The sequence below is a fragment of the Mauremys reevesii genome, linkage group 27, assembly GCF_016161935.1.
Source record: "Mauremys reevesii isolate NIE-2019 linkage group 27, ASM1616193v1, whole genome shotgun sequence".
Classification (NCBI taxonomy): Eukaryota; Metazoa; Chordata; order Testudines; family Geoemydidae; genus Mauremys; species Mauremys reevesii.
Window position 1 is genome coordinate 6741751 of NC_052649.1, and position 26525 is coordinate 6768275.

General features: G+C 38.3%; 1 protein-coding gene across 5 annotated transcripts in view; it reads right to left on the reverse strand.

The window, feature by feature from the left end:
• The window catches only part of IKZF3 (IKAROS family zinc finger 3), a 52199-nt gene that overhangs the window by 16524 nt on the left and 9150 nt on the right, over nucleotides 1-26525 (reverse strand). For 2 of the 5 annotated variants that reach the window (XM_039516784.1, XM_039516785.1), the window contains exons 2-7: nucleotides 25343-25415; nucleotides 24496-24549; nucleotides 23341-23451; nucleotides 6741-7001; nucleotides 5857-6024; nucleotides 3215-3331 (exon numbers count right to left, since the gene is read on the reverse strand). In XM_039516784.1, coding sequence (XP_039372718.1) covers nucleotides 3215-3331; nucleotides 5857-6024; nucleotides 6741-7001; nucleotides 23341-23451; nucleotides 24496-24535 — 697 coding nt within the window. In that variant the 5' untranslated portion in view covers nucleotides 24536-24549; nucleotides 25343-25415. The remainder of the gene's footprint in view (nucleotides 1-3214; nucleotides 3332-5856; nucleotides 6025-6740; nucleotides 7002-23340; nucleotides 23452-24495; nucleotides 24550-25342; nucleotides 25416-26525) is intronic. The other 3 variants (XM_039516786.1, XM_039516783.1, XM_039516782.1) reach the window with 3 other exon arrangements.

The window sequence follows — 26525 nt, forward strand, 5'->3', positions numbered from 1 at the left end:
GGAATAGACTTGGTCATCAAAACATGGATCTATCTTGAGGAAAAATTTTATGAAGTATATTGTCTGCTCCTGGAGTCTATTTAGTTCCTCTCCAAGCCAGAGTGAATTTCTGGCTTTAACTCCAGAGAACACAGGTCTTGGTCTTACTCTGCTCTGGTTTTCATAGAAGAGAGTAAATAGAAAAATCGGATCCATTTAAGTACAAATCACAATATTCATCCAGTTCTGAGACTAAGGACAACATTTTCAAAAGGGATGAAGTGATGTAGAAGCCTGAATCCCATTTTCAAAAGACACTTAGGCACTTAGGAACCTAAACCTCATTGCCTTTTGATGAGACTAAGGCACCTAAATACCTAAAATCAATTTTGAAAGTGAGATTTAGGAGCCCAACGTCTCTTAGGTATTTTTGAATATTATCCTGAATGTCTAAAAATGTCGGTGCAACACTGCAATGTGTCTCCTTGAAGCACCATATGGAAATCATATAATTGTTCCCGCGGCCGGTCTACATAATCACATGTTCCTATTACTATTACCCTCATCCTTCCACCACAACTTCCTCCATTTATTTATTACACACCCTACTGCATCTTGTCTTAAATTAGGGTGTAAAGCTCTTCTGGATAGAGCCTGTCTTTTACTATGGGTTTTTGCACCTATTATAATGAAATTAGTTAGGCCTTCTGGACACCACTGTAATAAATAAGAATAATCACAATAGCAGCAGCAGGGTTACGGGTAAGAGAAGCAATGATATGACATTTCAAGATTTTGCTCTTGCTGTCTCACCAGTGTGTGTGTGTGTGGGGGGGGGAATGCCACATTGAGGTGGAAACTTCTGAAATATTGACAAACGTAAGGTGAATCTTTTTGCATATCAGCCATTGTGATCAATGCACGTTCCATGTGTGGAACGAGGGCAGAATATGCCATCTAATACAGTGCCTAACAGCAGAGAATTGAATAGAAATGCCTCAGCAAGATTCGAGTTCCTGTTTTTCGTAATTTTACAATGCCACTATTTTTTAAGGTATGAGGCCTTAAAGGCTGAGTGTACCGATACATAATGCTGTACTGGAAATTTATATTTCCTCTATGACCAATTTATGGCATACTGTACTACTTTAGCACTATACTTCACAGATTATGGATAAGTGAAAAGTTGCCATTCTGAAGTGACTACAAATGATGGGAACGACTATAAAGCAGAAATCTACAGTAGGTATAAAGTTTCTGTGCCTCAATTTCCCTGTGGTGGGCATCTCAATGTGATTGCCACCATGTGAGTGTACCTTGTAAGATAAAACTGCAGTTATGGTATGTACAGTTTCTCATGAAAATCACAACTTGCTGACACACTCAGTTAACCATTTACTTTTACTGATACTTAACACATTTCTTTGTGTGCAAAAAGGAAAACACTCTATGAAGCACTAATTAACTTTGATAAATCATCATTTCCTGAATTTTTTTTCTCTTCACACTAACGGCCAAACCTGCAAGCAGCTCTGCAAGGTGGGGAGGAATCCCTGCACCCATTGCAGAGTCCTAATAAATCAGTGGGGCTCCATGGGTGCAAGGGCTTACCTTTGTGGTGATGCTTGCAGAAATAGGGTCTAAAATAGCTGAATATTTTTTCTTGATAGCCATATCCCAACAAGAACTTTATGTTTGAAGTGTCCATGTTAATTCCGTAACTTTATTATTTATTATTATTATTCACATAAAAGAAATATTTTAATCCTTATTTTACATTTTTAAATTTTCATATTTTATCAGAGGAAAACATGCACTTAAACTCTTTGTTTGAAAAGAAACATCTATTTCAAATTCAGAACCAAAAATGAGAGGCTTGATACTTTACATTCACTTTTCAAGGCAGGAAGTTCCTACCTATAACAGCAGGAGAACGGGAGCCAGAATGCTGAGGTTTTAGACTCATATCTGCTACTGACTAGGTCTGTAAACTTTCAGCAAGTCACAATCTCTCTATGCCTGTCTAAAATGAGGATAATTATATTTTCCTACCTCTTAGGGATGTTGTGAGGCTTAATTTATATTTTGAAATTCTCTGATTAAAATAGCTATAGAAAGGGAGAGTATTATTGTTGTTACTTTTTCACTGAAATATTTTCTGAAATCCAGTATTGGAGTAATGAAAAGGAAAATAGAAGTTACAAACTATTATTGGAAATTAACTTTTAAATCAGGTGACAAACTTTGCTTCAAAATAACTAAAGGAATTCAAGTCACTGACCAATACAGAGACTACATGAATGTAACATTAGTTTGCCTGAATTCACAAAAGGTTGTTTTCAGTTATTAAACTACTTAGACACTGTCATAAGAAAGTTATTTTTATTTTATTTTGTTTCAATTTAGAACAATAAAAAGAACCTCTTTTCTGGCTCTGAATGCTGTGTCAATTATTTAAAATTACAAAACTAAGTTCAATCAGTTGACCTCTTCTCCAAGTAGCAACTCATAATCAAATACTAATACCCATTGCCTTTGCCTATACCTCAATTTTCCCATTTCCCTTCAAAAGCCAAGTATAACATATGAGCCCCCTTCAGCGTGCCCTGAAAGTGAGCAAATGGAACATGGATTTTTTATGTTCACATAATATGCATATTTCTATCTCCTTGTTTATTATTCAATATTTCCCATCTAAACTTCCCTCTGCATTAGAGGCTGGTCTATCAAGAGTGTCAGAATCCCCACCCCATTTCCATCCCCTAGCCCTATACTTTTGCAGTTGAAACACTAACAAATTCTAACTGATTATGATGGTATCAAACAGCAAATATTAATCTACTGAAAATTGTTCTGAATGGACTAACACATGCAAACAATTGCTGTAATGAAATACCAGCAGCAACTCATTCAATGAAATAAACCACATAAGAGTACTAGTGTAGGACTAATTTAATTTAATGTTTTTGTCACCTACAGAAATGCTGTGTATGAAGAATTCTGAATGTTTTATTGAATGTAACAGTGAAATAAAAAAGTAATTAAAATAAAAGCGTTCTTTAACTAACTGCCTGAGGGGTGCATTAAACTAGACCTTTTTATAAGATCTGCAGTCCCTTAGGTTACTACAAATGATTGTAGCGAAAACTGTTTTCAGGCTGCAAATTAACAGTTTGCCAGATGCCCTTTTTAAGGCACTGTAACATACAAAGACAGTGTAATCTGATAAACTTACCAGCCTCACACATGCCAGTGCTCTGCAAGTAAGTACGACATCGCTCTTTATGCTCCTCTAATGAGCTTCTCTGCTTGTAACTCCTTCCACAAAACTCACATTTGTAGGGCTTCTCCACTAGAAAGAAAAGATGGCAGGATAAAATAACCACATGAGACTGATGAAACACTGCCTTCCTGGCATATGAGCACATAATTACTGATAACTCTCAATTTAACACTTGGGGGATGCCTTAAATTCCTATGTAATTGATAACTATTATTATTATTATTTATTATTACTATGCAATCAAGGTTAACTAAGGGTGAAATTCACCCCAGTATGGAGGGTCCATACATAGCTCTCTCCATTACTTAAGTCTAGCAGTGCCCTACTACAGTGATGGAATATCTGTCAGAGAGCTTCTGCACTGCATGCAGCTGAAATCTGTGTCAAGTAGGCTGGAAAATGGACCAACAGGGGCAGACGAAAGGGGTTACTGGACCTGGATTTCCAGATTCATATAGCCCAAATTCTGATATCATGACTGCAGAGAGGCAGTACTGGAACCCTGCAGACTGCTCACAGGTCAGGGTCTAGATTATGTTCTCATCCAAACTCTGCAGATCAATCAAATTTGTGGTGTATGGGATATGAATTCACCCTAGGATAGTCATTTTATGTTAGTAAAGTTATAAATAATTGCTAAAATACCGGTATGTCTGAGATTTTCTAAGTAGGCACAGTTTTAACAAAATGAATACAGCTCTTTGAATGATAGACTTTTCCTGGTAGAATATAAAATAAATATGCAATAGATACATATCTGTTGATACCATGCTAACACCACTAATGTAAATTATTATCATTTAATTAGCATGTTGCTTTTAAAAGATCTATTCAGATGTTATCTTCTCCCTCTTGGAAGAATAAAGAGTCTCCCTTTGTTCATCCTAAGCATGTCAGAACTGTTCAGTTATCCTTAATGCATTTCACATCCTAAGATTACATGAGGCAGTGCTCTTAGGATCAGACTTTCATAAGTTAGCCTCCACATTTGCAGAATCAGGAACAAAATCTAGGAGCTCTGATTCCTAGTACCCTACTCTTAAGCACTAGCTTCTCTTAGCATAACCCCCTAACATAGAGACACTACACTTGTCTGAAACGGGACCTGAATCATTGTTACTTAACCTTGTACTGATTTACTTCAACAGGGTTAGTAAAACCAGTGGAAGCCCTATATGGATGCTCTTATCTCAGTTTCAGAGTGGCTTATTTCAATGTAGGTTAAATATGTTCCTAATCAATTTAAGATAAGCTGAAATAAACCTGGTTTAAACTGAAATAAAAGTATCCATACAGCCTTTACACTGCTTTAATTTAATTAGTCTAAAACGTCCCTTAAGTTAAACAAGTGCCACTCTGTGTAGACAAGTTCAAAGGCACACAGGTGCAAACCCCTGCTTGAATCAGTACAACACATATATATTGGGGATTTGCACTCTATACCAATACAAAAAACACAACAACCCCAAAACCCTGTATAATTAGGGCCTTTGTTTATTTATTTAAAGATTTTAACATCTTTTAATTAGTCACTAACAGGCTTCTCAGAACAATTTTAAATCACAAACAGCTTCCGATTGTAAGGTTATTAGTTCACATATTGTTTGGCAGCTGTGCCAAAGAGGGTTGTTGCATTGTTGATTAAGATGTGTTTGAAGCATGATGTTTTTATGTGAGTCTTGATAGGGACATGTAGTTTTGTTGATCTGGGTCAAAGTCAAATCAGAACCTTGTTTATTCATGTAAGAATCTCATTTTTAACTTTGATTTTTTGTAAGGTTAAACTTTTTTTTCTGCATACGGTAGTACATAGATAGTATCTGTCATTCAAAATGCTTTTTTTCTAAACCTCTATGTAATACATTAAGGACATATAAAAATAAAAAGGAGTAAGTATGATCTGATTGCTAAAGAGCAGGACTAGGAATTAGAACATATGGGTTCTATTCCTAGGTTTCTGAGTGACTTGCAGTGTTGAGACAAGTCACCCCCAGCTTTGTGCCTCCATTTCCCAATCTGTAAAATGGATATAATGTGTTAATGGGATGTTGAAAAAATTAAATAACATTTGTTAAATTCTTTAAGATATTCAGATGAAAGGCACTAAAAATGGCAAGTATTATTTGGTAGTTGAGTGACACCAGCCCTGGGTATTCTCCTGGGGCCATTCTGATGATACAGGATAGAACAGCTCTAATAGACAAGAATGAGAGAAAGCCCTAGTGGAGTATAGTTTACTGCAACTATAAAAACTGAGAGTCTGATGGCATGGCCACATCTCCTAACGGAGAGGCCATACCTAGATGTTATGCAGTGCAAACAAGTGGAGTAACTGGGTCTCTCTCACAGTACTCTCTCCTGAAAGAAAGGCTTCCTACAACCTTTTTCCTCACTAGCACATCCATGCAGCAAAGAGCAGAACTGAGCCCCTAGGTGGAATGTACCATATATAGAACTAGAGGTCATTGCAAATTGTTAGGTCTCCAGAATCAGATTGGCAGATTAAACCTTATTGATTAACCCTTTCTATTTTCCACGACCGATGTCCTAGTGACACACATTTACAACACCTAAGTGTCTCTGTAGTCACTTACCAGAATGTGTCCTTAAGTGACCTGTTAGTGCATCTCTCCTTTGGCAGGCATAGCTGCAAAGATGACATTTAAAAGGTTTTTCCCCTGTATGTAGTTTAACGTGGCGGAGGAGGTTACCCTTCTGAGTAAAGGACGCTCCGCACTGATTACACTGGAATGGCCGTTCACCTTAAAATGACATTGAAAAAAAAGGACATTAAATATTTATATGGATATCACCTCCAGCCCCTCACCCTTTCCTTGTTGGAGGAGGAAAGAATGAGATAGTGGATCAAATTCTACCCTGGGACACACACACCACTCCTGTTAACCTCAGTGGAAGTTACTTGTGAAGCTGGGGGCAGAATTTGGCACAATGTGTCAGTTTATGAGAAATATTCCAAATGTATAGTTTTTCTGTGGACTGGAAATAAATTTTCTTGAGGAAGTTGATTCTAATATGTTGAGAATTTGCAGGAAAAAAAATCTTTTTAATTCTTCCCAGTCTGTACCTATTATGATAGTTGACTTCATGTTAAGGTATGGTATAAGGAGAAGCATGGCATACAAGCAAGATGCAGCAACCAACAAAACAGCTTGACTCCTGGTTTTTGACTAAGAAGTATTTACATGACGAAGTGCTAGTGCCTTTCATCCAAAATTCTCAAAACACTTCACAAACATGCTTTTACAAACATTCAACCCTGATGCAATATGTAAATATTATTGTACTCATTAGGCAGATGGGTAAAGAGAGGCACAGAAAGATTAAGTGACTTGCCCAAGGTCATATTTGCAGGTTCAGGAAGGGAACAGATTCCTGCTATCCTTTTAATCACTAGACCACACTCAAATCATATGCTATCAAAATGTAGCTCTTTTAAGGATAATATAGGGATATTTACCAGTGTGGCTACGCTTATGAACCATCAAGACATTGAGGCTAATGCAGGCTAATCCACAGACATCGCAGTTCATCTTTCCACTAGTTGGCCTGATGTTGTCATATGAACCAGAATGTCTCTCCAGTTTAATGCTCTCATATTCATTATATTCTCTTGGATAGCTGTAAGGTATTTCAGATTCTTCTGTATTTTCCATAGACTCTGAATTCAAAGCATTCTCTTCTCTTTCATTGTATTCACCCTTCACTTTGACCAAGTCATCTGCAGGTGAACAATAAAGCACAAAATGAAAAAATTATGTTAGAAGCTATAATGTCTCTCTAAAACAAATCCATATCAGCTAATTTAATATAAAATGTTTTAAAATAACTCTGCATGTTTGACGTAAATCCACAAAAATAATGAAATACAGTTAGGACATCAGTCCTCATGGATCTTGCATTTATAGTGATAATCTTAAAGAAATAACCTTTACAAAAATTATATATATTAATTATTTTGGGGGATATTTTACTTCTAAGCTATATAAATACATGATACACTATATATCAAATTGTTATTACATTATATATATGGTACAGTATATAAAAGAAAATATTTGTTCACATAATACATAATTAGACTATAGAAATTATTGCCTCAGGGCGTCACTGAGGCCAAGAATACAGGGGAATCTTGCCCCTTCCTCTGAAGCATTTGGTGCTTGCCACTTGACTAGATGGACCACAGGTGTGGTCCAGTATGCAGTTCTGCTGTTCCTATATTGTAGTGTGAGGAGAGACACTTTTAATTTAATTCTTCTCAACAATCCTCATAGGATTTTCACTAATTATCACTTCAAATAGCAACTTTTATCCAAGGATCTCAAAAGCTTTTAGAAGCATCCATTAATTTCCATTAAAATTACAAAGAGGTCTCAGAGGTCAAATTCCTCCCCAAGATATTTGCCAACAATCACATAACACGTGTCTGACAAAGAATCCAGGTATCCCCGAATATCAGCATCCTGCCCTATTGCTAGGCCATACTTGGCCCCCTTCTCCTAAATGTCCCTAGATAGGTTCCTGGTACTTTGAGTTCCCATTTTTTCTGGGTGGCTAATGAAGACAACCTCTTAGGTTTCGATTAGAAAATAACCCTACTGGCAAGATGGGACAGTGGTGCAAGTAGTTAGCCATTTGCAAATAATAACCCCTCACTCAGGAGACGATGCTCCAGGAGTAAAAACATGAGGAGCCAGACCATTCTTTTAGAGATAAAATATGTAATTTCCTGTTTGAAAGTATTGCACTCCTGGCCACCTGCTCCTTTCCAGAAATGAGGGTTAGACAGTTAAATATGGCCTTCCTGCTAAGCAAGGTGCGTGCCCTTTCTCTAATGTATAGAACATGGACTATCAAAACTGCATTATCTCTGGATCTGATAAAGAAACCACATCAGATGCAGAGAAAAAACAATTGGTGCCACTGAAAATGAAGTGACAGCATAAAAAAAAAGTGAAAAAATAAAAACCAAGCAATAAACCCTTTCATGAAGTCAAACTTCTCAGCTAAAGTATGGAAGAAAAATACTCCTATGTCCTGAAGACTTTCAGTGAGCTCAGGCATTTATATAGGCACCAAGTATGCTTTTGTCTAAGAATATAGCCCTTTCCCACTAGGGTGCAATTTTCTGCCTGTGGCCTTACTTCTGGCTTAAAGGTGGGGGGTGGGGGGGAAGTGGTTGTGAGGGTCCTGGTCATGAGGAAAATTCCAGGTCTCCCCAAGTTTTTCCCTTAGATGATTCTGTCAGCAGGGAGGTTGGCACTCAGAGCCCACAGATCACCCAAGGATTCAGACCTGTCTTGGGTAATGGTCCACCAGAGGTTCATCCACACAGGTACCTTATTTCTCCTTATCTGTTTCAGGAGTAACCCTGCCTCTCTATCTACCTCCTGGACAGTGCATCTCCTTTGGAGTCACAACATTGACAGGGTTTCCCTTCTTGAAGCTATTGCTTCCCATTCCCATGCCCCCAAGTGGGGGATTCTCCAGAACAGACAGGGCTCAAGCAAAAGTTAGTGTAGCCTCTAGTTGTATAACTTTGCACAATACTTACTGCTAGTTGTTGGGGGGAATGTTAAACAAAACTCTTTTCCACACAGATTTATTTTTTAATAAAAGAGGACAATCCTTACAAAATAATTCATCAGGTCCTGTACAGTGTCTTTAAAAGAAAGTGCACACTGCAGCTGCACCTTGCTGATATCTTCAGAAATACATTTAAATTTCCACTTACTAATTAATGTTTTACCTGTCATCTGTATTAAATGCAACTGCTTAAGGGAACAGAACTGGTCTTAACCTCTGATGTAGAAGACTTCTCTATAGTTTTATCCTTTCTGTTTCCCACCACAAATTCATGGTTCACATCTCTTTACTCTTTAGAGAAATATGCCAATGTTCGTGTATATAATATACATGTGTTTTGTCCCTGATTTCCACTGGGACAGATGATGCAGACTGGTATAATTTGGGCTATATCTTATGGTTCCACCATGGAAAATAACTGTTTTGCTTTTTCCTTATTGCACACTGTTTGCAATGTTTTTGTTTTCTGATGATAAATGAGAAGGATGCACCTGAGTTCTGATCAAGGCCCTCCCCCCTAAATCATCTCTACCACTCCAGCTGTCGGTGATATCCCACCAAAGCTTGAGTGCTTTTCAGTTTGCATGTAGGCGTTAAAAGAACCTCAACGGAAAATTGCAGCTACTGACAACTAAAAGATAGCAGAAAGCAGAACCTATTAGGGAAGAGGTATTTCATTTTGAGTGAATGTTGGAAGAGAAATGTATCCTTAAGATGTTGGCCATAATTAAGGGGAAAGTAGTACTACCAAAGTCCCTCAGTGTGCTTGTGACAGGAGAAGAGAACAAGTGGCAATATTTATGCCATTTTCCCAAGGAAAAGAAATGGCCTAGGAAAAGTAGGTCAATCATTGATCAAGTGGTAGTAGAGGTCTGCACTGCCATGCAGGAGACCATTTCAATTTCTAGTCCTGGCCTTTTTGCTTTGCAAGCTGGCAGGCATAGGGAGCCCTATGGAAGCATAACGCTGGTGGTTGGGTGGGGATGCTTCATGTTGCTTAAAGAGAGATTTTGACAGGTTCCAGAGAATGTCCAATCTAGCTGTCCTCAGCCAAAAGGAGAATGCACAGAATGGGGGAGGAGAATTAAAGTGAGGAAAGATGAGGATATTCTCACTGAAATACATATTGTCCCTTCCATGTTCAGGAAAGTGAAGAGGTTAATAGAGAAGAATTAATTAATCTGTCCTGGCCTGGGTAACTACCTTCTTGGGGCCCCTCCTGAAGACAATACACACAGCAGAAAAGATCTGGTAGATTTTACACAACAAAGTGGTGGTGTGATACATTAGGGCTGATGCACATGGTTTCATTTCCTGGGGTGATGATTATGAGATGAAAGACATACTCCAAAGTAATATTTTTGTTTCACCTGAAACACTGTAAAAACAATGGGTTCTGGAAAAGATCCAAAATATAAAGCTGTGATGGCAACATTAGACTGAGTCACCACAGAAACTCTGCATATGTATGCTCTGTACATTCAAGAATAATAATAAAAAGTCAATAACAGCAAATAATTAAGAAAAACAAGTGTATTGTCTTGATTATACTCTCTAAGAAGAATTCTCAGGGGAACAGCCTTCAATTGCCATGCTTAATCCATTCCTTGACATCAAACACAGGGAAAAGAATGTAAGTTTTGTGCTGTTACTGAGCAAAGTTTGTTACTGATGCTACAGAAGACAGAAAGATTAAGAATCAGGAGCCATTAAAGGCAACAGCACAACAGGGTGATGTTGCTCAAGTATTGTACGAGAAGTGGGGTCATAATAATGAAATCCTCAACACATGCAAAAAGTCAAATGGATAACAAAGAAACTTAATCATCTTAATGTGGCATTTTAATGATGCTACTGATTTGCTATGCCAATTCTGAGATAATGAGCCCCTAATGCTACAGATGTTCAGCCAGACTTAAAAAAAAAAAGAAAAGAAAAGGCTTTTCTTGTATGCCATTTCCTAACTATCCAATTAAACAAATTGTGAAAGCATCTAGATAGTTTACCAGATTTTGACAGCTGTTCATAGGATTTAGAAGCTTGGAGAACTAAAGAACAAAAAGGAAGTCTCTCTCTCTCTATATATATATATATAGGATTAGAATGTTTTGTGACTACCTGTATCTGACTGATATTAACTGATGAATTGTTACATACAGTATGCAAATGACTCCACAAACTTCCTAGAATTGTGCGTAGAAGTCAGAATTGTGAGGTACTAAAACTACTCTTTGCCACCTCACAGAAAGTGAGATTTTTCTAGCCTATGCTGGCAGAATAGCACAGTTGTATACCACAAAACTGAAGAAGTCATAAGAGTTTACATATTAAAGAGAATTCACAATCCTGAATGTCTATGAAAAGCTCAGCAATCACTACGCAATGAACATAACGCAATGTGCACATACTGTAATTCTATAACATGGCAACCATTTTCAATAATGTCAAGTGAAAGGGTAAACAAGGAAGAAAAATCCATAATCAAATACTTGAGGAGATGCACACAGTTCATCCAATTACAAAACCTTAGATAAATTACTTTTCTTTCCTTTCTATGTTTTCTTAAGATTTAATGAACATGTAATTTAACACTTTTTTTAAAATTTCAATACAGATTACAAAAATATTTTTCAGTATATTTAGTACTGGAGAAAGGTGCCAGGCAGGCAGCTTGCGATTTAGGCCAGGTCTAAACTACAAGCACTTTGCCAGTATAGATATAAAAATTTTATTAAAGTTAATGTTAAAAAAATTATATAATACACAGGTTAAGAAAAGAGTGTCTGTACATCTGGGTATAGTGCTTAGATTATCCATAAATACAAAGTTTGTTTAAAAGTCATAAGATACATATAATGCATGATCAGCAATAACCCAAATTTAGGTGAATAAATTTAACAATACAGTTTAAATGTTAGCATCCAAGTATTTGGGTACATCACTCATGAAAAGTTGTACAGTGAGTTGGCTGTAGAAAGCAAATATAGGAATGAGTGTACATTGTCCCTCTGTAATTGAGCATTTAGGGTAAGTAGTCCATTTAGAAACTACATATACTGGTAAAGCGCTCCTAGTGTGGATGCAGCTTTTACCAGTAAAACTACACTTTTGCTGGTATTACTGCATCTAAGGGATTTTGTGACACAGCTATGTCGGTCACAAATCACACCTCATCATATCTCTGACCAACACAGTTATGCCTGGTACAGGACAGGGACAACACAAACACATACAGAGGATCTTTCCTTCACACTATTATGTCAATGTGTCTGCAGGTATCAACTGTAAGGATGAGAATGGAATTCAAGTCCTCCTGGCCCAGTCAGACTTTGAGGCTTCTCTGCTGAAACTGGTGATAAGGCCAATTAATGGTGTCTGTGGTGATGTTTATGAGAAGATCATTTGTCCACTAGGCATGAAATTATCTTCTCAAATCATTCCATAGTCCCCTGAACCACCATCAGGTGAGCTCTATTAATCTGGACTGGATTCATGGGCAAGCAGAAGTAAAAGGTTCCACTGCCTAATACCTGCCCTCTGAGCCAGCCCTTCTCCATTGTTCCAGACCATGTCAGAGCTGCGACCTGTCTGTATTTCTCCACCTGATTGTCCATTTAATTTCAAAACTCATGATTCCCCAGCAGTTGACTCCAATCATATCCCCTTCTGCCCTAGGGATAGAATAGGCCTGGCTGGAACTCATTGTACTCTGGCAATCCTGGTAGATCTTATAGCCCTATTACAAGACAATGTGCTTACCAGCAGACTGGGGCTGCACTACATTGCACCAGGAACTGGGTGGAACAGCACAAAGCCACCTTTGCTTCACTCTCCATAGGTGTTCCAAGCATTGAGCCAGTGTGCTGGAGATTTTCTTATCAAAATAATTATTTAATCTATAGATCAGATCCTCATCTGGTGTAAATCAGCAAAGCTTCATTGACTTCAGTGAGTATCTGGCCCTATTGTTCTTTATTACTGTCATATTATTTTTGCCTGTTGCAACTAGTGTCTTTAATCTTAGTGCTATAATTCACCATCTACATTTTACAGTGATAAGGAATTAAACACCCATTTAACGTATACACTGTATACAGCACATTTCAAGGGTGATATCTAATGAGCCAATGTAGTGTGCACCTGGTAGAAATTTCACTTCTAAAAATAGGAGAGAAACTTTCATAATTCCTCTCTGTGGAATGCATGTTCTATGCTAATTAGTCTCTTTATTTTTATTCAGACTTCAGACAAAAATAGAAGCAAATCAGGCAAATACAGCACTTCAAATAGTAGAAAAATCAGGAATAATCTTCCAAGCATTTGTATATTTAACGTCTATCTGTAACAATGTCCCTTTTAATAACTGTCCTCCTATCATCAAAATAGAATCTGATGTATCTTAAAATATAATTAATTACAACAAAATAAATAATCATAAGAATTATGCTGTAAAATCAAGTGTGCCAGGAAATTCAGAGTTAATCCTAACCCTCGGCTTCTTAGAGCTTTTTAATCAAAGACTAACATACTGATTTTTTTCCCTTGTGGAGACCTATAATTTCATGAAGGATCCTATGCCCAAATATTTTAAAGAGTACTGTCTGTTAGCTTTCCTGTATTATCAACTGTCTGGACTGAAAGATGGCAACTATATATTATATCCAACTAAAGCTGCAGTAGGAATGTAGGAAGCAGAATGTAATCATCCTGGATGGACTCTGACTAGAATATCAGGCATTATTTGGGGATATGAGTTTACTATTGATTCAGAGAGAACACCACTTCCTACTGCATCACCTGCACTGCCTGAATTTTATCTTGAGCTCTCCCATTCAAATCCTGTCTATGCCAATGTTGCTTAATTTACAAGATCTTCTGGCACTGGTTTTCTGAACTTTAGTGTCCTTTAAAATCTCCCTTTCTTAAAAAAAAAAGGAAAAAAAAAAGATTAAACTGAGTTTTCTTCTGTTACTATTTAGATAACATCACTCATAGAAGACATCTTCTAAAACTACAATTCCTAAAGTCCAGAAAGCCAGATACAATCACAACCGTTAAATCACACTTCAGTAAGACAGTTGAATCAGAAAACATCTGGACATAACAGTCAGACTGAAAGAGGTTACATGTTAAATTCTGATAATCTAATTCGTTAGTGTTTAAAGGTTATACTAAGACATATTACTAATGTGATCAGTCAGGCTTGACTTTCTTTGGTCATCTGTTTTTTAAAATGCATTTCAAAATCTGAAATGTTTAAAGTACAATCTTGCTAATCACTCTCAAGTAGATTTTCAAATGTCCTTTATTCCAATAGCACCTGATAATACTAACTGACATTCATATAGCAAATTTGATTCCAAAATGTTTTCAAAATTATGCACAATATACAGGACTGAGGAATCACTCTTGTGTGGAGTTTAGCAGCCAGTATACTATATGCGTAAAGAAGGGAACATTTTGGCCCAAAAAAGCAAGGCAAATTCCTACTCTTATGAAAAGTACCAGTGGAAATTTAATGAACCTGCAGAGAAGACAGGACCTTCGTTTTTAAGATATTGCCCAAAAGACCCAAACAGATTAAACTGCATGAAACTTAATTTATCTATTTTGGAAGAATGAAAGGTGAGTCAACCAAGCCAGGATTTGAATTTATAATTCTTGATAATCCAGGTTTTGAAGCTAGATTTTTAGATTACAAATGCTTCCCCTCCAGAGTTACTTTGTTGCAATAATATAATCCATGAATTATTTTTGCACTTTAATCTAGCTTTGACCCCTCTGGGTTAATTTCTGCATTCCAGCATCTTTCCAGTGACTCAAACATTATTAAACTCGTCCTTTTTTGCCACATAAATAGGTCTGGGGATAAAGTGTGAGTTATCTTAATTGATAGTCTCTACTAGCCCATGTTTCTGTAAACTGATTCTTGTCTAATGTGACGTGTGATCTGATTTCCAGGGCCATTCTCTCATCTTCACCTCTCATGCATTGTATACTGCATGGGAAAAAATAGGTCCCCTGGTCTAGATTTCATTTCAGTACAAAAAGAGAAAATAATTGTCCCTGTTTTAATTTCTCAGTTGTATTGAATGGATCTATGGAATACAAACAATGTGAACAGAGAAAAGTGAGTACAGAATATATTTACCTTGAGAACTAAAAATGTTACTGGAAAAAAATTCCAGAATCTATTGAATAATAGTATGTACCTTCTTTCTCCTTGGCCTTGCCTTCTCTGACCAGTTATGATACAAATAGTCACATACCTCAAAAGAAATTTAGTCTCTTTTTCCTAGGTAAGGATAATGGATTAAACAGACTAAGGAAATAGCTGCACATTTCTGGCTAAGGCAATCAAGATTACTGAGTTTTCATACCTCTAATTCCTAATTACATTGAGCCCTGTTATAAGTGCCCAGTACAACACAATCTGCAACTGTATGTCATTCATAAACAAGCTGTAATGAAACTGACTAATTTTTGTTGATGTCATTAAAAATGTTTGGCAGTATTGCTTTTTGTTGACAGTACAGTACTGCAGAGTTAAAACAAAGTAGAGTGAATCTTTTGTTGATAACATTAGGGAGATGTGACTTTCAGTTCCTACATAGCTATCAAAGCTCACAGACTTGACACAGTTAACCAGTACAGACTCCTTGCCTGGTTTTAACACTTACAGAAATCCCCTGTTAAGTGAACTTCTGCAGCAAAGTACTGCTGATGTTGTGAGATAACCCCTGAGTCCCATGAGCGGCAGGGCTCGATCTAGGCTTGGGAGATGTAATATTCTGATAAAAAACGGCACTTCCTTTTCAAGCAGATAAGTGCGTGTGCTAAACAGCACCACTGGAACCTCAGTGAGCGCCTAAGCGAGGGTTTGTCAGCCTCTCCTGTCTCACTCCAGCCTTTTAACCGCCCCCTTTCACACACCTAAATGCAGCAGCAATTAGCATCCATAAACCACAAATGTGGCTTCTATTTCTTTTTATTTCACAACCATGAAAGCTAGCTAACATTCATAACACTGAAAAAGTAGTCTGCCTCAACCAATGACGGAATTGAGACTTTAATTACAATACTTGTGCTTGACCCGTGTCTCCCATGGACACAAATATTTTTAATTTAATTTTTAAATTAAGGACTCTTCAGTTAAGCATATCTGCCACTCAAGGCCACCATGGTGGGGGATATGAAAAGGAAGGGGAAGTCTAAATCCTTCCCCCAATATCTGCCTCATTGCTTGTCTCTTCTCTGACTAGTTACAGGAAGCACCATAGGAACAGGTTTTTTTCATAGTTGCAGGCAGGCATACACCATGTGCACCACAGCATACAACTTCAATTCCCTTGAGGCAGCAAGGGTTTTTTTTTTGTTCTTCACCAAGCTTTTTCTTAACCTAGTACTATAGTTCTCTGTCTAACTGCTTGCACTATATTCAGTGATCAGACTAGAGTGAAGCCCATTTATTTGGGCTGTGTGTGTGAAAGGCTGAATTTCACTCACCGTGTGTAACCTTTCCATTGCATGTTTTGAGCATGCAGCATGCAGGCAGAGGGAGCATCATATTACCCAGTGTGTTTGTGTGGCCAAGGGACTATGCGAATTTGAAATTGCTAGCTACAACTGCAGATTTTCTTGCAACTGATTTGCAATGTTCCTGGGTGCTTCTTCTTGTTTTCCATTGAAAACAGTGAAGACTGATACGGAAATGCATCAAGAATATTAGCTTTGATGAGATATTTTGACATTAATTCATTTATTGCCATTATTAATTTTCTGTAATGTCTCCTTGACGCTTCCCAATCTCACCATCTGCAAAGTTAGCCCAAAACTTCTACCAAACCAGTCCAGAGTTGGACAAAATACAGATTTCAGTTGTCCCTACCTCGCACAAGGCCTGAAACCATGTCTCCATTATTCTATATAGAGACCACCTCCACTGATAATGCAAGATTAATAAGTGAACAAGCTCTAATAAACTAGTGATTATTGTTACAGATATGGATGATTTAATCAAATAACAGGGAAAATGCTGGCTTACAGCAGTAATAAAGGAAAATTATTATTGTTGGAGATATTTCTAACTGAAAAAAATACTAAACTATCAAATGCCTGATCACCATCCAAGCAGATGAAGAACACCATTTGGGCATGGACAATGACCATAGGCTGGTGGAACTGAGTTCTTCTCAAAATCTGGCATGAGCGTCCATGGCTGTATAACATCAGGATAGGAAAGGAGGCTTCTTGGTAGGCCTTTGGTGAGCTATGCTTGATAGTGAAGCACCAGATCACAAGGATGAGAGCACTGCTTCAATGTGGAAGAGATTTTGGACTTCCCTGTGAAAACTGTCCACCCTGGTCTTTTGGGGACAAGCTTGATGATGGGAAGTCAGTGGAGGGTATGTTGTGGAGGATTGCAGGGCAATACAGAATGTGTTGCAGGGTGCGTGATCAAACAGAGTACAAAGGCCACAAGAGGGGCCAGAACATGGACAACGCTGGTTGCACAGATGCCATCAAAGCCTGGTTTGACCTGTAAAACTTTTAGGATTGGTGATGATGAAAAGAAGGAAAGAGCCCAGCTAAGCCTGAGTCTGCACTCCTCGCTTCCATTTCCAAAGGCGCAATGGTGGCACCATCTTTTCTGCTACTGAATTCTTCCCTAGGCCTGGAACACACCAGAACCCCAGCCTCCTTCCCCCATCCTGCTGTAAGCCAAGCTCCAGGACATTGTGGAATAGGGTTCTGTGGTTTGCATGGGGTGTGGCGGTCCCTGGTGTAGCTCCTCCATGGCATCCCCACCCAGAAGAGTGGACTGTGTCAGCTTTGCTGCTCTGGGACCTTCTCCACCCACCAAGGGATGCGGGCAAGCGTAGCATTTGAGTCACACTAACTGAATCCATTTTAAACTCTTTACATTTAAACATTTATTTTTAATCTTCAAAGCTGCAGCAGTGATGAAAGCTTTGGTGGATCATCAAGGGATGTTCATGAATGCGTACACAAGGTGGTCCAGCAAAGAGCATAATGCCAGAATTTTCCAAAAAAACAGCGGACTTGTGAAGAGCAGAGAAAGGGGAACTGTATTCCCACTAATAATGTTGTCATGTTACTGCTGTGATTCTGGATGACTCTGCATACCCATTTTTGCAATGGCTAATAAATCTTTTCATAGTTACGACAAACCCCAAAAGATGCACATCCAGTAATAAATCCAGCAGGTGCAGCATGGGGGTGTGTAGCGGTGTCCCTGCTGGGCCCACCTGGCTACTGCCCCCGCTGGGCTGAGAAAGTCACTCAGAGTCCTTTGTTGCAGTACTCACCTGGTGCTTTACTTTACAAGGAGTGTTCCCACCACTGTTTCACCACAATACACACAATCCCTTTCCGCTTGTCTGCCAGCAGGAGAGAAGGGACAAGCTACTTTTCCCTTAGTGCAGCTTCCCCTTTTCCCAGCTCCTATCCTGGCTTCCTTCCCCTGGGGCTTTTATCCAGCCCCAGCCTGACGAGGCAGCAGCTGTTCCAGCTTCCCCAATCAGGGCCAGGTGATCTACCCAGCTCCAATTCACCTCCCTTAATTGGAGCTGGAGTGACAGAGGGTTGGCTAAGCAGCTTTCTGCTTAGCACCCTGTCACTGGGTGGAATGTGCATCCAGGTAACTGGAAGTAAAACGAAGATGGTTGTTGACCTGCAATGACTGTCCAGTGACTAATGTTCCAATTATCATACCCAATGCATTTTGTATAGCAGATGTGAAAGCAAAAGTGAAGTTTTTAATTAACAATGGAGTGTGAAGGCAGCTGGATTGGTATCAGTCCATGCACAGTCACATAAGCAACTGCACTTGAGCCTGCTAGCATTGCCTACACTCAGCATGCTGCACAAATTAGAACTACTGCGTGCATACGCTACGGGACTGATGGTGCGGAACTGTATGTAAAGCAAACCCAAGACACAAGAACCAGAGGTCCCATAACACAAGAACCAGGAGTCACCCAATGAAAATTAACAGGCAGCAGGTTTAAAACAAACAAAGTACTTCTTCACACAACACAGTCAACCTGTGGAACTCATTGCCAGGGGATGTTGTGAAAAGAGAATTAGGTAAGTTTATGGAGGATAGGTCAATCAATGTCTATTAGTCATGCTGTGGGTGTCCCTAAACCTCTGACTGCTAGAAACTGGAACTGGACTATATATTCCCTATCACTCGATAATTATCCTGTTCTGTTCATTCCCTCCAAAGCATCTTGCATTGGCCATTGGCGGAAGACACGACACTGAGCTAGATGGACAATTGGTCTGACCCACTGTAGCCATTGTTATGTTCTTAAGTAGTAAATGTCATTTTATGTTGTGATGCTGCGGTATGTCTTTTTATGTAATAAAAACATCCTTCTATTTCTTAAAATCTCTTTATTTGTACACTGAGGATCTTCATAGAGGAGTGGATTATTGTGGTGTTGTAGTAGGTTTATACTCTGGGTTGTTTCATGAAGGATGAATGTTATAATAGCGAGGTAGTTTATTAAAGAGTGAATTGATGATGTATTGATATTAATAACAGTATCTTTGATGTGTAAAATTCACAGAACCTTTGTTTTCAAGAATAAAAGTTACTGCACAAAAGAGGTTTGCAGCAGGTCAGCTGCCATATAAAATAATGTAACATATGTACAAGAGCGGGGTCTACATAAATGTTCTCTTCTCTGCACATAAAATATATTATTTGGATAATTTCCTTTCCATACTATTGCAGATTGGTGACGTGCCTGGGAAAATGTTGTGAAGGGGCTAAAGGCAGTCAAGTAACTACTAATGACCCGATTGATGCCAGGATATTGGGCAGGTGGTACATTGTAGGTTTAGGCCAGATTTTCAAAGATATGTACGTGACTAAAGATGCAAAGGAGTGCCCAGTGGGCTCTTCAAAAGCACCTAAGCAGCTTTGTCATTTAAATCCTATTGATTTCAAAGGAAGTTAGGCAACTAACTTGCTTACACACTTTTGAAAAATCCCATTAGGCATCTATATGCATCTTTACGTGACTAAATACCTTTGAAAATCTGGTCCTCAGTCTCTAAGGGTATGTCTATACTATGGAGATGATACTGGCACAACTATGTCTGCATAGGTTTTGCTGGCATAACCCTATAGTGTAAACACAGCATACATTAACAGAAGGGGTTTTTCTGCCAGTGTAGGAACGCCACCTCCCCAAACAACATTAGCTACATTAATGGAAGCACTCTTCCATTGACATAACCTCCAGTGTAGATCCAGCTATGTCAGGATAACTACACTGGTCAGGGGTATGTTTTTTTTTCACACCCGACTGACATAGTTATACAAAAATAACTTTCAAGTGTGGCCAAAGCCTAAGTAGCCCATTCTTTGGCAGAATTGAACACTTTTGCAGGATGTGGTATGGAAGCACTTAGACTCATAGACTTTAAGGTCAGAAGGGACCATTATGATCATCTAGTCTGACCTCCTGCACAGTGCAGGCCACAGAATCTCACCCACCCACTCCTGTAACAAACCCCTAACCTATGTCTGAGTTATTGAAGTCCTTCAGATCGTGGTTTAAAGACCTCAAGGTGCAGAGAATCCTCCAGCAAGTGACCCGTGCCCCATGCTGCAGAGGAAGGCGAAAAACCTCCAGGGCCTCTGCCAATCTGCCCTGGAGGAAAATTCCTTCCCGACCCCAAATATGGCGATCAGTTAAACCCTGAGCATGTGGGCAAGATTCACCAGCCAGCACCCAGGAAAGAATTCTCTGTAGTTGCTCAGATCTCACCCCATCTAACATCCCATCTCAGACCACTGGGCATATTTACCTGCTAATAATCAAAGATCAATTGCCAAAATTAGGCTATCCCATCATACCATCCCCTCCATAAACTTATCAAGCTTAGTCTTGAAGCTAGATATGTCTTTTGCCCCCACTACTCCCCTTGGAAGGCTGTTCCAGAACTTCACTCCTCTAATGGTTAGAAACCTTCATCTAATTTCAAGTCTAAACTTCCTAGTGTCCAGTTTATATCCATTTGTTCTTGTGTCCACATTGGTACTAAGCTTAAATAATTCCTCTCCCACTTTCTACTCCTGCTGCCTGCGCTATACCTAGTTTGTGGAGAAATAAAGTACTTCTGTCTCCAATATGGTCATTCTAGCCTCATTCACCAGTTTAGCACAAAATTTACTTTATGTATCGTTTTGTATTTTGTTAAAGCAGTTTTATTTTTAATTACTCAAAGGTTCGATGTGAAAGTTCATTTTAGACCAAAGTAAAACTGTTATTTCCAAGTTATGGCAAAAACAGATAATGTCTAACTTTATTCACTTAGATCAGCAGTTATCAAACCGTGGGTCGAGACCCCAAAGTGGGTCGCGACCCCGAGGGCTGGCTTGGGCTTCGGCTGTGGACCTCAGCAAGTCTAAGCCTCAGAGCTTTAGCCCTGGGTGGCAGGGCTCAGGTTATAGACCCTCTGCCTGGGGCTGAAGCCTTTGGTCTTCCTCTTTGGCACACCTAGGGCAGCAAAGCTCGAGCGGGCTCAGTCTTTGCTCCCCCCTCCTGGGGTCGTGTAGTAATTTTTGTTGTCAGAAGGGAGTCGCGGTGCAATGAAGTTTTAGAATCCCTGATTTAGATGACCAATTCAGAGACAATTTTTTTAAATGGCATGATTTAAGTAAATCCTGGTTCAGAAAACTGTCACCTGAAGCCACAGACATAATTTGTCTTGATACTAGTGTATTTTCATGGACTATTCGAGAGGCAATATGAAACTGGTAAAACACCACATGCCTTTTCCTCAGTATATATTACCACATCCTCTGCCAAGCAGTATTTTTCACTGTCTGTGGTTGAGAACTGGCATAAATGAACATGCTCTACTCAGAGTAGCTGGAATGTTTATTAATGCTGTGATTTCACTTTATAACCATCTAGATACAGAGACCTATTTCAAGGCCCCCCTCTCAAATTTTGCAATCCTAAAGGTCACACCATGACAGATTATCAGGAGTCCAAGGACTGCATCTTTTATCTTTTTGCCTATTAGGTGCTTTGATACTACAGAGAAGAAGCCATACCCATTTCTAGGTAGAAAGAGTTAAAGACATATAAATGTACATAGGATATCTTTTCAATTAAAAATAGGTGCATGTGGGTGTAATATTTGTGCTTATACTTGAATCTTCCTTGAGAGAAATATAGAAATTGTTTGTTGTTTGAATTCATTGTCAATAAAAACCTGGAGTTGCTCAGCTTTTTCCTCACTGAGCAGTTACAGGGAAAAGATTACTGTGTACAGCAGTTTAAGATTCTAGTGTACCCCTGTCCCAGGAGTTTAGAATAATCTACCCTTTCTTTAGAAAATGAAGCTGAAAGCTGTCAAAATATTCTGAGCTAACAAAGGGGCTAAGTGATATTGATGCACAGTGCCCTGCTAGCATGTATATCTTGTTATATGCAAACTACTTTTTTCAAAACATTTCAGTGTGTGATTTTCAACAACAAAACATTGAGTGAATGATTCTGCACGAGGTGCATTACCCAAATAACCCTGCTTATCCTTCCTCTCGTTATCTGAAAGTCTGTCATGGCTCCCAACAAAATTGCACCCACATTCCCTTCTTCTACAGCAGGGGTAGGCAACCTATGGCACACGTGCCGAAGGCAGCATGCGAGCTGATTTTCAGTGGCACTCACACTGCCTGGGTCCTGACCACTGGTCCAGGGCACTACGCATTTTAATTTAATTTTAAATGAAGCTTCTTAAACATTTTAAAAACCTTATTTAAACTATTGTTGTATGTAAAGTAGTTATATATTATAGACTTACAGAAAGAGACCTTCTAAAAACGTTAAAATGTATGACTGGCATGCAAAACCTTAAATTAGAGTGAATAAATGAAGACTTGGCACACCATTTCTGAAAGGTTGCCAACCCCGTTCTACAGTCTTGGTATCTGATATATTATTACTTAATATATGTGTATGATCTGTTTTGTCTGTGTAAGTAATACATTATAAGTTCTCTGGGGCAGGGACTATTTTTCCTTGAACTTTTGTACAGCATTGAGCACACCATTAGAGCTTGCTAAATAATAAAGTTAGTTAATCTATGAACTCATTCATAAAACCAAGATTGAAATGTACAGTATTTTTCTGAGAATGAACCTGATAGTGTATGTTTCATGGGTCCCGTATACATGACCTATGTGCAATCTGCACATGGAGATTGTTTGATGGGAAATAGTAGTACTTCCTCCAATCTGCATATCACCCGGGAATCTGTTAAAATGTTCAGACCTCAAACTCATATTTCAATGTTTGTACATCACGTAGCACACGGGAGCATGATCTCAATTAAAACTCCTAGGCATGAACATAACACAATCAACCAAAGGCATAAGAAGATCTTTAACTATTGGTTTTCATCATGCAGCCCCTGTTTACCTCCTGTTTCTTCATGAGGTTGACTGTGCTCTTTCATATCTTCCCTACTATCCATGTTTTCCATCTCCTGGAATTTGTTCACATTACAGTCTTTCAAAACGTCCTGTCCTTCTGAAGAAAGGAAAATGTTAAATGATAATAAATTAACCCTTCAATAGCACTTTCCATGTAATTATCTCAAGGCAGTTTGCAAACGAAATAATTTTCACAACACTCGTGTCAGTACCCATTTTATGGATGGACAACATTTGCAACACAGCTTAATAATTTGCTTATGGTCATTCACTGAGTCACTGATAGAACTGGGAATAGATCCTCAAAACCACACACCCTGCTAAAACAGCAACTATCACCAATGCCATAGAATATACATCTAAAAGGAGTGTTAATCTATTGTTCAGACTTAAATATTCTGGAACTGTTCTGAGTCAGGTTAAAAACAGATATAAACTGAAGTATAATATGCTGTAGGACCTTTCTAATGTGTCCTATTGACTAGGAGACCCATTGCAAATTAGTTAATTTTATGAATTAGCAGATAAATAAACAAGAACTTTAAATAAAGCCTAGAAAATGATCACAAGATGTACTTTGTTCATATGGGGCTCAATCTTGCAAGGTGCCGAAAACTCTGGCCCCCACCTAGCAAAGTGCTTGAACACATGCTTAATTTTAACCATATGGGTAGTCTCACTGATGTCAATGGATTTGTGCTCCTAAATCACTTAGGTGCTTTTGGAAAAATCACACCCTTAAATATGAAAACTACTTCACTGGTGATCATTTTGGCAGAAACAGCAGTTATCCCATAATCCCAGGCAGAAAAAGCCCCAACAATCTCTTAACCAGATACCAAAACCTCCAGCTTCATCTCTAAAACCTTTTCTTTTGTCCATGAGCAATGATAATTCTCTATCATACACTCTTTTGATTTCTCTTCTATCACATTATTTTCTAAAATTCTATCGCCCTCTTATGCATTTACTTCAACTCCAGAGTTTAATTTTCTGTCCTGTAATGTACATCTTCAGTTTGTAATGTATCATCTAGTACATTGTTAATCTGAACAGACTGTGAAATTCTTTCATTTTTTCCCAGTTAAAATGAACTAAGATTTTAAAGAGGAGGGTGAGAGAAAGCTTAAGGGTACAGTACCTGTAGCCACTGACTGTTCCTGAGAATTACTTAGGTCCATACCTGACTGTGAATCTGGAAAAGACACAGACAAAGTAAATGCTAGCAGCAATCTAAATTGCTAATAATATTTTTTAAATTATCTCTGCTCTAACAAAGCTATAAGAGTATAATTTATTATGAATAAACCTAAACTGCAAAATTGACACATTAATAATCTAAAGAAAGAGCTATCCAAGAATTATTTTTATAAAGTGGAATTTGTGCAATATAATTAATTTATACCCATCCTTTTTCTATAGCTCGACTAGTGTTAGGTGTCCAAAACAAGCAAACAGCATTCTTCCTTTTATAGTTTCTCAGTATTACTGAATCAAATCATCTATGTTTTCCATTTAAGACCTCATTCTGAATGCAGCTTGATGGTAGTAGCTATGTATTGGGGGCGGGGGAAATCTCAATGGAGCAGAGTACTAGACGCTCCTAAATTCCCTTATTAACAAAAAGGAAAAAAGCTCCTATTAATTTTGCTACATCAAATTTGTTTAACTAGGGGTGCAAAACTAACTTTGTTTCTGAATTCTCATAGGGGTACTGGGGCAGAGATTTAAAAAAATTGGAGACTAAAGATAGACTCCTAAGTCTGTATTTAGGAACATATATAGTATGTGTGATGTGATTTTCTAAACTGCTGAGCACCCAATAGGACCCTTTGAAATCAGTGGGAGTTGAAGGTTCTCAGGTGTCTAAATGTGACCTTAGTATCTTAGGCAGTCACTGGCCTGTGTAGATCAATGTACTGCACTTTCTAGATGCCTGTACTGTCATGACAACTTACAAATGTGGCTGATTTTAATACAGTATTCACCTTTTTAATGATGCTATAGCGCCCTGTTCCTTTATTTCCTCTTTCCTTCACTATTTTTGTTTCTTTACTTTACCTGTCAAAAAATCTTGAATTGTCTTTACACAATCAAACAAGAGACCCAGAGCACATAAAACTCATTCCTGACAGTTACATAACAGAAATACACATACTGTGGCAGTGAGGTGTTAACCACTACTGACATTTACCCCATAATTATCTCTCTTTACCACCACTGTTTATGGAACATTTTTGTGGTCTCTGCAACATCAAAATGTAAAGCTTTGTTAACTAAAAAGTAAAGATGCCTGGCACTATGTGAGGTTATCCTAAAAGTTCTGGGTGAGTGTGACCTTGCTGACATGCTCAGCATAGTAAAAGTAAGTTTTACAAAAAAGTCTTTTACCTGCCTGATAAAGTTGCTACAAATTTTGGATCTATTTTGGTCTCCTAAATGCTTATGTTTAGTTTTCATTTCTCAAATACTGTATGTGTGTAGCTCCCACTATGGTTAAATAGTAATTAGCAGTAAACAGCAAGAAAAAAATTGATTCTTTTTTAAAGTGGGATTGTCAAAAGTATTCAGCACTGGCCTAACTCTTCTCCCATTGAACTTAAATGGAAGCATTTAGACCAACACTGAATACTTATGAAAATGTCATCTTAAAATTAAATCAGAATCCCTATCTTCTCTCACATTTAGTTATACATGGCATTTCCATAGTGTCTATTAGCCAAGGATCCCAAAATGCTTTACAGGCATTAATGAGGCCTCTGAAACTCCCTGTAAGTTAGGTAAATATTATTATACACATTTTACAGATGGGGAAAATTTAGGTATAGAAAAATTAAGTTATCCATTCGAGGTCAAACAAACTCAGAGGCAGACTCAAAAACAGCACCAAAAAGTACTGGTTCTCAAACTAGACCATAATATTTATTCTAGGGCTGTCGATTAATCGGTGTTAACTCACGTGATTAACTCAAAATTAATTATCAGAAGGGTAGCCGTGTTAGTCTGGATCTGTAAAAGCAGCAAAGAGTCCTGTGGCACCTTATAGACTAACAGACGTATTGGAGCATGAGCTTTCATGAGTGAATACCCACATCCATGCATCCAATGAAGTGGGTATTCACTCACGAAATCTCATGCTCCAATACATCTGTTAGTCTATAAGGTGCCACA